The 13,014-nt window shown below is 41.9% G+C and overlaps 1 protein-coding gene across 1 annotated transcript in view; it reads right to left on the reverse strand.

Moving 5' to 3' along the window:
- PRTFDC1 (phosphoribosyl transferase domain containing 1) overlaps positions 1 to 13,014 on the reverse strand; it is a 98,899-nt gene that overhangs the window by 81,382 nt on the left and 4,503 nt on the right. The window contains exons 2-3 of the mRNA XM_006933313.5: positions 7,190 to 7,296; positions 1,188 to 1,371 (exon numbers count right to left, since the gene is read on the reverse strand). Of these exons, the coding sequence (XP_006933375.1) occupies positions 1,188 to 1,371; positions 7,190 to 7,296 (291 nt within the window). The remainder of the gene's footprint in view (positions 1 to 1,187; positions 1,372 to 7,189; positions 7,297 to 13,014) is intronic.

Below are 13,014 nucleotides of genomic sequence, written 5' to 3' on the forward strand. Positions count from 1 at the left end.
TGAATTCTGTCAACAGCCAGTGATTGTGGAAAGGTCACTCAACTGCAAACCTCAGCCGAGATCCCACCCCGGCTAACATCTTGACTTTGGACTTGGGAAGACTCTTGAGCAGAGAACCCACGCCCGGTGTCTGACCTAGAAAAACTGAGATGATAAATGCATATTGGCTTAAGCCACTAAGTTTGTAGTGAATTTGTCACACAGCAATAGAAACCAATTTGAAGAGTGAAATAAAATGGGTCAAGCCAGTTTAATCAATGAGAATAATTTCATGGTTTTGACTCCAAGAGTTCATCACCAAATAGTAGGCTAGTTTTTTAAGTTTATTTATTTATTTTTGAGAGAGAGAGAGAGAAAGAATGAGTGGGGGAGAGAAGCAGAAAGAGAGGGAAAGAGAGAGAATCCCAAGCAAGTTCGAACACACTGTCAGCACAGAGCCTGATGCGGGGCTCAATCCCATGAACTGTGAGATCATGACCTGAGACGAAATCAAGAGTCAGATGCTTAACTGCCTGAGCCACCAGGTGACCCAATAGTAGGCTGGTTTTAGTGATTTACTATCCATTGAATCAAAAAGCATCACAGAGGGTAACATCATAGAAGGAGGAACACGAAAGGGATGAGACCTTTGGGGAAAAATCTCCCTTGGTTCTGTCCAGTGCTGACCAAGAGAGCCCAGGATAGACTGGTGGAGGGGCCTTCTGCTGGAGGTTCTCTGATCTTGTCTCCTTGCACTTGGTAACCCACTGTCCCTACAGACTTCCCTTCTCCACTTCCAGGCCATGACTGCAGTCACCCAAGTACTAATACTGTCCTCTCTGCGGCTGGACGCCCTCCCACAGAACTCCAGGACCAACGGTGACATACAGAGCGGAAACACGTCAGTGCTCACCAGACCTTCTTAACACTCATTGTTAACACACTCGCTTGTGAGGCTAGTCACCAGGAAATGGCCACTCAGCTTTATAACCATAAAAGAAACCATGAATCATTCCTCAAGCAACTTTCCATATATGTGGAAACAGAAAGAGGGTTTTTCTCCCCACAGACGTTATTGTTTGAACTACAGATTGCATACAGCAAATTAAAAAAAAATATTCTTCATTTTCATCACACTGTCAATTCTTTTATTCTAGAAAATTCTCCATTCTAAACATTGTATAATGAAAATGGGATAAATAACTTACCTTGTAACTTTTCAGTCTGATGAAATCAACCTTCATAGAGACAAATTGATCCGAATTTCTACTGATGTTCTTAAGATGTTCTACAAGATCCGCGCAGAATTTGTAGCCTCCTTTAAGCACACACAGGACCATAATGTCACAGTTTCCTATGTCTTTCATAATATCCTTAGCCAGCCGCTCAGTTCTGAAAGAGGGATTACAAGATATATTAAAGCATAAGTACTTTTGAGTGTTTTTGTTCCTTTCAAAAAAAATGCACGGTGCACTACACACATTAGATTCTGCAGGAGAAGGTGGAAGACGTGGGGAGACAGAAGGCTACAGATAAAGAAGCTTTGTGAAAGCTGGACAAAGAGAGAGTATTCAAAACACATTTCTGATAACTGCATCATCAATAGTACATTTTTGCTTCTCTGTGTCACAAAAATTAGTAAGATGTAAAATATATGTCAAAGATCATGAATGCTATTATTTTATCACTCCAGAGCCTGGTTGATAACCTTAACAACAATGCTGTGAAAGTATCTGGTGATGTTATAGCAGAGAGAGAGGAAATGGAGAATGACTCACCCACCCTATAACACTAGAGGACACGGGAAGAAAAGTCAAGCCCATAGAAACTATCAAAAGAATAACATCTGTCTCCTATTTCACAAAGGTGGCACATTACCTATGTGAAGGGTGCCCGGAGTGCAATTTCCAGTAGACATCATTTCCATGGAGCACCATGTGAATGAGGTTTCTCTGGAGCTATGCAGTGATGCAGCCTTGGGCTGGCGCCCAATGCCTAATTTGGAACAGTCACTGTATTTTTTCTAATTGTTTCATGTCTATAAGTCCATTACCAATACATGCATACAACATTAAAACCTTGAATGGAGGCAGGATCTAAGGTGCATATTAAAAAAACAAATTCCTGGGGTGCCTGGCTGGCTCAGTCGGTTAAGTGTCTGACTCTTGATTTCGGCTCAGACCACGATCTCAGGGTTGTGAGATTGAGCCCTGCATCAGGCTCTGTGCTGAGCGTGGAGCCTGCTTGAGATTCTCTCTCTCTCCCTCTCTCTCTGCCCCTCCCCTACTCTCACGCACATGTGCACTCTCTTGAAAAAAAACAAAAAAACAAACAAAAACTCCCACTGACACTTCAGACAGAATTAAATTTAAAATGAGTTAACTGAATGATCTGAATATATATATATATATATGAATATATATATACACACATATATATATGAATATATATATACACATATATATGTGTGTGTGTGCAGAAAGCATTACATTACATATATTCTACATATCTAATATATTACATATTGTATATATTATATAACTTATATGTATGTGTATGTGCTTACATATGTACACACATATACATATAAAATGGCAACCAGGCTTCAGGTGACGTTTCTCAAAATATGATCATCAAGAAAATGTATATCAGCATGCCAGATATTCAAAGGGACATTTGTCTTCAGCATAATGGAGTGAGGTGGTCAACACATCCTCTCTACAAAAAAGTAACTATAAAGCTGGATGAAACTGTCAAAAACAACCATTTCTGCACTCTGGAAGTTAACTAGAGGCATATAACAAACTGAGAATCATTTATTCATGAAAACATTGAACAATGGGTAGAAATAATGTTCCCATCTCCCTGAGCCCCACGTTAGCTCTGTTGTTCAACCAGGTAGTTCAGTCAGGGTGGGGCACTGCCAGAGGGAGCTCACCTGGCCGGGAGCATTATCAGTTAGTGCAGCCATCTTGGTAGCATGTGACCAGAGAAAGCCAATGGCCCCATTATCACAAAGTTTCCTTTTTGAGCAACTAACTGGCAGACTAGTCTAGTCAAGGATTTGATAGGGAGTTTTGGAAGGTTAGGGTCATGGGAGAGGGGTAGACAATAAACTCTTCACATATCCCAAGTTGACCAGAAGCTATACATAAACACAGCAGAAACAAGCATAGGACCAGGCTACCCATACATTCCTGAAAGATGGAGCCTATAAGCATGGGCAGAAGAGGCACAAGAAAGCACAGTGAAAAATAAGAACCAGGGAAAACTTGAAAAATGCTGGCAATTTGAATGTACTTGCCAGCCTCCACACACATTCATCAGCAGAAAGCAGAAGCTTTACTGGCTTGAGGTATTTGAGTACAATCTCTAACCAATCTTAGACTGAAGACTAAGCTATTCAGACACAGGGGTTAAGCCTTAGTAAGTGAGACTTACAAGTAAAAACAAGAAAAATAAATTGCATGTCATCAGAGTCCACACACTGTGGGGGAGACAGTTTCCACAGAGTAGAAGATGAAAACAAAAAACAAAGAACAAGGGCAGTGAACAGAAAATCAATACAAATATGGTGGATATGAAACCAACTGTATCAATAATCACTTTAAATGTGAGTGATCTAAATACACCAGTTAAAAGACAGAGACTGTTAGAGTGGATTAAAAAAAAAAAAAGACCCTAACATATGTTGTCTATAAATACAAAGACTCTCATAAATGAAAAGTAAAAAGATGGAGAGAGACATACTATACTAACATTAATCAAAAGAAAGCAGGAGCAACTTACTGATTTCAAATAAAGCAGATTTCAGAGCAAGGAGATTATCAGGAATAAAGAGGGGCATTATATAACAATAAAGAGGTCAATTTTCCAAGAAGGTAGAGCAATCCTTAATGTGCATGCATCCAACAACAGAATGTCAAACACTGACAGAACTACAATGAAAAATAGATGAATCCACTCTTGCAGTCGGAGACCTCAATACCCCTCTCTCAGTAATTGATAGATCTAGCAGTCAGAAAACCAGTAAGGATATAGTTAAACCACACAGTACCATAAATCAACTGGACCTAACTAGCACTTATAGAATACTGCATCTAACATTCTTCTCTCAATTGGGGCGCCTGGGTGGCTCAGTGGGTTGGGCGGCCGACTTCGGCTCGGGTCATGATCTCACAGTCCGTGAGTTCGAGCCCCGCGTCAGGCTCTGTGCTGACCCGCTCAGAGCCTGGAGCCTGTTTCGGATTCTGTGTCTCCCTCTCTCTCTGACCCTCCCCCGTTCATGCTCTGTCTCTCTCTGTCTCAAAAACAAATAAACGTTAAAAAAAAATTTTAACATTCTTCTCAGAAGATATAAATAAGAAAATGAAGACAAGCCACGGGCTAAGGTGGTAGGATATTCAAAAATCATATATCTGCTAACGGACTTGTATCCAGAATATATAAAGAACCCTTACAACCCAATCAGAAGACAACCCACACAGTGTAAAAATGGCAGAAGACTTAAATAGTCATCTCTCCAAAAATAATAATAAATAAATAAATAAATAAATAAATAAATAAATAAATAACAAGCACATGAATCCTTAGGAAAATGCAAATTAAAATCACAATGAGATACTTTTATATATCCACTAGAATGGCTATAGTCAAAAGGACAGGCAATACTAAATGTTGGCAACTATGTGGCGAAACTGGAACTCTCGTCCTTGCTGGTAGAAATGTAAAATGGTACAGTCACTTTGGAAGTAAGTGGCAGTTTCTCAAGCTTAACTATCAAACACAGAATACCACTCCAAGGAATCTATCCAAGAGAAATGAAAAGATATATCCACACAAAAACTTACATGTGAATGATCATAGATACATGTTCATAGAAGCCCCAAACTAGAAATCCAAATAACTATCGACTGGTAAATCAATAATTAGGTACTGTATGATTTAACTTATATGCAATGTTCAGAAAAGACAAATCTATAGAGAAAGAAATCCGACTAGTGACCACCTGATGCTGAAGGTAGGAATGGGGATTGACAGCCAACAAACTTTTGGGGATGCTAGAAATATTATAAAATGATAGTTGTGCTTGCCCAACTATAAAAAATTACTAAACATCATTGAGTCATTTATCTACAATGGGTAAACTTTACAATATGTAAATTATATCTTAATGAATTCATTCCTGGGTTCCACCCCCAACCATTGAAGCAAAATTTCCAGACATAAAACGTAAGAATATGCATTTTTTTAAAAGATTTTTTTTCAGTTTATTTATTCTGAGAGAGAGAGAGAGAGAGAGAGAGAGAGAGAGAGTTGGGGAAAGGCAGAAAGAGAAGGAGAGAGAGAGAATTCCAAGCAGGATCTGCACCGCCGTGGGGAGCCTGATGCAGGACTTGATCCCACGAACCACGAGATCATGACTTGAGCTAAAACCAAGACTTGGATGCTTAACCGACTGAGACACCCAGGTGCCTCAAGAAATTGCATCTAACGACTTCACTGGGTAAGTCTCCTGTACTGGGGACTGGCTTTGGGTAACCTTACCAGGACTCAATCTTGTACTAGATCAGGATGCAATTAACTAAAGATACAAAATTAAGGTGGGAAAAGCAGGAATTTGTTTAAACCAGAGGGTTCTCGAACCCGTGTTAAGGGAAAAAATGGCTCTGAATTGTTAAGAGGGAAACTGAATACAAGTGTTTTACTGCACAACAGAAGTTGGTGTAATTGTTAAAGTCAAGCAAGTTTCCTTCCCTTTTGTTCTTTCTTTTTTTGCAGGAACTTCCATATCTTTAATGTGAATTGCCATCAGGGAGATCTGGCCATTCGGGAGATGCAAAATTTCCCAAGTTTATTTGATCACAGAACATTTTGTTCCTTCTGAAGACTGGGGCTTGTGTTCCACGGACAGCCATGTTAGGCCACAAGAAACTCCAAACTAGACCTTATTTTAATAATATACTATAGTTTGAGAGAACATGCAATATGCAGGTCTTATCCAATGGAAAAATCTTGGAGAAAAGAATGACATTTCCTTTTGCTTACAGACAGGAATTGATGGAAAGATAATATCCTGGGAATGTGACTGTCTTGTGTTTTTCATACTTTACTTTGGCTAAGGACTTATTTCATAAAGTTAAATATTAACTCGGAAGAATAGAACAGATTTTTTAAAATAGAGGCAAAAGTACTCTGGTTTAAGGAAAAATAAGGGGTGGGGAGTCCAAAGTTTCAATTTGCTCCTATTCCCTGGTGCCTCTCCCACCCCCATTTCTGGGTGTCTGAAGAACCTCTGTGTTCCTGGGAGTGCACCGTGAAATCTATGAGGCTTGCTTTCCATATACATGTGAAGGCTTATGTATTTGATCTTTGCACAAGAAATGAGAGGTACATGGAAAGGTAATAGCTTGGGCATTAAGTGGTTCTGTGAAACGGGGTATATGACCTTTAAATCCTGATGCTTACGGCAGACTCAAGTGGAGGAGGCTCTCTGAAAACCAAGAAACAAATGGTGACTTAGGGGCTTAGAACAGGAGAGAAAATGTTGTCTTTTGGAAAAGCAACTGGCTAGGAAGGGGCTAAAGAATATCTATACAGGATGGTCAGAAAGAACTGGAAATAGTATTCTAGAAATAGTGCTGTGCAGATATTTTTAAGCTGAAAATATTCCTATTCCCAAAATATTACCACTGCCTAGAAAACATAATCATGCACAGACTGGCCGATCTGTGATATGTTGCCTGATCCCAGCTAAATGCTAGTTTCAGGAAAAGCCTGGGCTTTAAGGGTGTGTCCTACGAAGGCAAAGTTCACCTGTTAATTATTCCAGGTTAACTCAAGAGTCTGTGACAAAAAGTAAGACAGAGGTCCTCAGGTAAAGAGCAATGCTTCCCCTCCCCCCAAAAGAGCAATGCTTTCCCAAATCCTTTTTTTTTTTTTACCAGTTTGCACAAGACATTGTTATTTTGGGGCTGCTACTTATAATATATATATATATATATTCTTACCATTTCCCCTGAAATGTCCAGGTAAACAGTTCAGTCCAAGTAGAGACTCATTTTATTCCAAATGCTCTGTCCTATAAAAGCTCTGTCTGCCTCTATGTGAGAGAGACTCAGGAGGAGGGGTGTAAAGTGTATTGTATGATTCACACAAGAGAGGGCCAGCCAGCACAGGACCGAGACTGACGCCAAGAAATAACACTCACCTGTCCACAACGATGCCATGAGGTATGAGGACATACTCCAAATCTCCATAATAGTGCTGTGGATACGTGAATAAATTCAAGTCATATCCTGGCCAGTCATCCGTAATCTGCAAATCAAATTACTTCGGTTACAATATTTTTCATTGGAAATTTATTTTTAAAGCATAAATAAACAAAAAAGAAGATCATTTGGAAAAAGACTAATATTGAAAACAGAGAAAAGGTCCGACGATCAATATGACATTAAATTACATTCTGTCAACCTATGAAAAGATCAGTGGGAAATTTGTTTCACGAAAACTGATAAAGAATCTAGTCCTGAAATGAACGGAGAATTCCATTCCTAACTTTTGGTGGGTTATACGACGAAGTATCAACTTACTGTCTTACGGCTCACCTGATAGCAGTGTTTGTAAGAGCGGATATGTGTAAATGCATAATTTATGTCTACGTTACATCGTGTATGACTATAAGTAACACTATGTTCATAATTATATTAATATGGAACTCCAGCCGGTCCTAGCGGGAAAAACTGCTCCAGAAACTGCCTATACATGTAGTGGACAGAGTGCCAGCAAATCCCACTCTTGCTGAGCACTGGTTGTGCAAGTTGTATGGTTAGAAAAGTGAAGATGTGGGAGAGAAAATGAAGGTGAAGAGTGAGTTACTGTTACTTTCAGATCATCGAGAAAGGATGCAACAGGGACGTGTTAGCACTCAACTTATTCCATAGCTGTATTGCAGGTTCGTATTCTTTAATGACTCCTGCACGTTTCTGTCAGACTCCTCTCTTCAGCTTTAAGCTTTCATAATGCACAGCCATCCTAATTTCCCAGCCCAATGCCTGAAACCATCGCCTTCCCATCCTCAGAGTGGTCTTCTATCAAGTTGTGACCCTTCGCAGCTCTCTGGGTTCTGTGCATGTGTCTGTCTTGCACCCGCATGCCCCTTTCTTTCCCCCTCTTCCTCTGTATCTCAAGCTCAGCCTCCTCCACAGAAGCTCAGGTCAGGCCCCACTTTCTTCTGGAAGCCTTGCTGACTGTGCCTACTCTCTGATTTTTTCTCCCAAACTCTTTGTAAATGGGCTCCTTGTAGCTCTCTGTCTTTTTAAAGGCTCTCATTCAGGCTGCTTGAGAAGACTCCTGCCTCTTCTAGCCTCTGACTCACTCGGTCTTACCTGTTATAGAACTCATTTACTTCATTTAATGCTGGGATGTCCCCCTACTTTCCATCCTCCTCATCCAAGACTCAAAACCTTACTCAGGTTTTGAAAGGGCAACTTATGGTCCAGCCCCCACCCACTCCCACTCCAGTTCCGGGTTCACGAATGCCAGCCAAAGCAAACTCATGGCATTTTCTTCCAAATTTATCCCTTCCCTATCTTAGCAAAGGACAACTTATTTTTCTACTTGCTTAGGTCAAAATGTTGGAGCTGTTGTTGGCTTCTTTCTTTCGTTCCCTCACGAAACCCATTAGCAAATCCCATGATCAATTCCTTCAAAATTCAACCAGGACCAGCTCTCAGCATCCCAACTGCTGCCTCCCGGTCCATGCCACCATCATTTCTCCGGGACCATTGCCATAGTTGTTAGGCTTGCCTCCCTGCTTCCACGTTGGCACCTCCACCCCATTCCAACATGGCAGCTGGAGCGCTCATTTAAAAATGCACATCATATCATGGCTGTCTTCTGCTAATCTTCTCCCAAGGGCTTCCCATTTCCCTCTGAGCACAATCCAGAGTCTTCACTGTGGCCCACAGGAGCTACCTCTCTGACTCGTCTGCAGGGATTCCCTTCCTCCTTCTCTCTGCTTCAGCCACATTCTTCTTGCTGATCCTTGAAAATGCCAAGCATGCTCCTGCACCAACACCTGCTATTTCTCTTGCCTACAGTACTCTTCCCCCAGATTTCTACATGGTTTACACTTCACTTCCTTCCAGTCTCCATTTAAATGTCACCTTCACAGAGAGGCCTTACCTGATCACCTACATAAAATAGCACCCCCTTCCTTCCTACTCATCGCTGTATCCCTTTTACCCAGCTTTACTTTCCTTCACAGCACATATTCCCACTGGATGTGACACATGGATGTCTCTCTGTATTCTGTCTTATCTCCCCCGATTAGAACGTTAGTGCCTTCTGACAGAGACTCTGTCTGATTCACTGTTGACACCCCAGTGCTCAGGACACCGATCTGGAATATAGTACGTGCTCAAAAATGTTCAACGAGTTAACGAATGACACATTCTCCACCCGCAGACTACCCGATCCTACCTGAGCTCCAGCCCAAACTGATTTGTCTTGGTTTGTCTCCTTATAATACAGAGCACCACTATTCAAGGCTCTGGGAATTCACATCTACCACCGGCAGATTGTTAGCCAAATGGTATGTGTCATCTGCATATTTGAAAAGTATCACATTTGCTCTGCTTCTATCAGCAAATTGGCTGCGTGCAACTGTTGAATTTGCACACAGCAGCTCTGTTTTCCAGCCCTGAGAACTCCCTGGGCCTGCTGGAACCACTAACACCACAGGTCCCTGTCAGAGCCTAAACACCAGCTGTATGTGAGGAGCCTTCAGAAGATCCTCTGGCAAGCCACAGTAAAGTCCAGGAAAGAACCCCAACCAGCATGAGGCCCCAGGGTGATCATTCAAGTGCACGGCATTTTCCGGCTCCCCTTCCAGACCACACACGCTTACCCACTCCACTCCCTGGAACCCTTCCAGGTGGTGGCATCATTCACTAGTGGTCTTCGGAGCCCATTCTTCTGACCATGCAAACCCTTTACTGCCCCCTGCTCTGGCTGCATCTCAGAGCCTACATTCCTCTCTGTGTTCTAGACCTTAGCTCTGACGCTTACTCGGCTGTGATGCTAGAGAAAGTACTCACCCTGTCTGAGACTCTGTTGCCGCTTCCTTTAAATAAGACACAATAAAACCTCTGGACAGGGCTGGGGTGAGGATTAACAGAAAACGGAGAGTCTCCAAAGCAGGTAGGAACAACCCCATTGGAAGGTTACTGAAAAGAAGCTGCCTTGGGGCGCCTGGGTGGCGCAGTTGGTTAAGCGTCCGACTTCAGCCAGGTCACGATCTCGCGGTCTGTGAGTTCGAGCCCCGCGTCGGGCTCTGGGCTGATGGCTCGGAGCCTGGAGCCTGTTTCCGATTCTGTGTCTCCCTCTCTCTCTGCCCCTCCCCCGTTCATGCTCTGTCTCTCTCTGTCCCAAAAATAAATAAAAAAAAATTAAAAAAAAAAAAAAGAAGCTGCCTCTATGAGACGATGGACTGAATTATACCCCCCTAAAAGTCATATGTTGAAGCATTATGATGACATTAGGAGGTGGGGCCTTTTGGAAGCCATTAGGTCATGAGGGTGGAGCTTTTGTGATGGAATCAGTGCTCTTATAAGAGAAAAATAATGAGATCTCTAGTGATCTTCTTCTCTCTGGTTTTTTTTTTTCTCTCTCTCTCTCCCTCCCACCCTCCCTCTACCTCTCTCTCTCTGCCATGTGTGGACACAAAGAGATGAATAGGAAGACAGCCACATACAAGTCAGCAAGACTGTCTTAACCAGGAATGAAATCAGGCAGCACCTTGGTGTTGGACTTGTAGCCTCCAGAACTATGAGAAATACATGTCTATTGTTTAAAACAAATAAAGAAAAACAAAAGAGAGAGAGAGAGAGAGAGAGAAAGAAAGATAGAACAGATCTTAGAGTTCCTAGGACATTTCCTGGTGAATAAGTGCCTAATAAATGATACCAAAAAGATCAAAAAAGGGGTGCCTGGGTGGCTCAGTCAGTTCAGCATCCAACTTTTGATCACAGCTCAGGTCCTGATATCAGGGTTGTGAGTTCAAGCCCTGCAGTAAGCTCTGTGCTGGGCCTGAAGCCTACTTAAGAAGAAGAAGGAGAAGAAGAAAGATGAGGAGGAGAGGAAGAAGAAGAAGAAGAAGAAGAAGAAGAAGAAGAAGGGGAAAGGGAAGGAGGAGGAGGAGGAGGAGGAAGGGGAAAGGGGTAAGGGAGGGAGGAGGAGGGGGAGAAAGAGGCGGGGAGGAGGAGGAGGTGGTGAAGAAGAAGAAGGAGGAGGAGGAGGGGGAGGAGGGGGAGGAGGAGGAGAAGAAGAAGAAGAAGAAGAAGAAGAAGAAGAAGGAGAAGAGGAATAATAAGAAGGAGGAGGAGGGGGAAGAGGAGGAGGAGGAGGAGGAGAAGAAGAAGAAGAAGAAGAAGAAGAAGAAGAAGAAGAAGAAGAAGGAGGAGAAGAGGAATAATAATAAGAAGGAGGAGGAGGGGGAAGAGGGGGAGGAGGAGGAGGAGGAGGAGAAGAAGGAGGAGGAGGAGGAGGAGAAGGAGGAGAAGAAGAGGAGGAGGAAGGGGAAAGGGAAGGAGGAGGAGGGAGAGAAAGATGGGGAGGAGGAGAGGGAGGAGAAGAAGAAGAAGAAGAAGAAGAGGAATAAGAAGAAGAAGGAGGAGGAGGGGAGGAGGGGGAGGAGGAGGAGAAAATAATGATAAGCAAATGACAAAACCAACCTTTTCATAAGAGCTGTCATGATAATTCGTAGCTCAGAGGCAGCATGGAGTAGTGGTCAAGCATATGGACTTAGAAGTCCCGTACATGTGAGGACGGGTGTATAGCTGTGAGACCTTGGGGGCTTTAATTCTGCGTCTCAGTGTGTTTTCCTTGTTGAGATAAAAGGCAACTAGAGATAAAGAAATTACTGGTGTACAAACAACAGATGTTGGCAAGGATGTGGAAAAAGAGGAACCCTCGTGCACTGCTGGTGGGAACGCAAACTGGAGCAGCCATTGTGCAAAACAGTATGGAAGTTCCTCAAAATATTAAAAGTATTAAAAATACTATAGGATCCAGGAATCATTCTACAGGGTATTTACCAAAAAAGTACAAAAACAAAGGGATACGTGCACCCCGATGTTCATAGCAGCATTATCTACAATAGCCAAACTATGGAAGCATCCCAAGTATGTATCAATAGATGAGTGGATAAAGAAGATGAGGTATATATACATATACAAACAAATGTTATCCCGCCGTAAAAAAAAAAAAAAATGAAATCTTACCATTTGCAACAACATGGATGGAGCTAGAGAGTATAACACTAAGCAAAATAAGTCAGAGAAAGACAAATAACCATATGATCTCATTCATGTGTGGACTTTAAGAAACAAACAAGTAAAGGGAAAAGAGACAGAGAGAGAGAAATCAAGAAACAGATTCTTAATTATAGAGAACAAACTGATGGTTAACAGATGGGAGGTGGGTGGGGAGAATGGGTGAAATAGGTGATGGGGGTTAAAGACTACACTTATGATGGGGAAAAAAAAGTAATATGCTGTTTACAAAGAGAGAGAGAGAGAAACTACTGGCTTATCCCTTGTAATTCTTAATGGTGCATGCAAATTGCATTGCAAAGAAGTCCTAAATCTGAAGGAATGGAGACTGCTACGAACTGCAGATAATTATGTTATTCATCTGCTTTTCAAAAAATCAAAACAAGAAATCTTTAAATAGTTTCAGTATCACAGATAATATGCTCTAAGTTTATTCAGAACAATGCTTTCTCTGTTCAAAGGCAGAAAACATGGCTAAGCTGGGGAAGCGACAAACACACTAACTGAGCCATTTTATACAAAATTTAAACCCGGAACTCACTTGGGTTCTCTTTTTTCTCATCTGAAGATATATTGAGAAACTTCTAAATCGATAAAAATAATTTTTTGCCGAAAACATGCCTTGCACCATTTTTCAAGTTTCTCCCCCAGGGAGAAAAATAGTTTGGAAACATATACAAAAAGCAAATCCCTGCTCCTC

Source organism: Felis catus, chromosome B4, assembly GCF_018350175.1.
Source record: "Felis catus isolate Fca126 chromosome B4, F.catus_Fca126_mat1.0, whole genome shotgun sequence".
NCBI classification, from domain to species: domain Eukaryota; kingdom Metazoa; phylum Chordata; class Mammalia; order Carnivora; family Felidae; genus Felis; species Felis catus.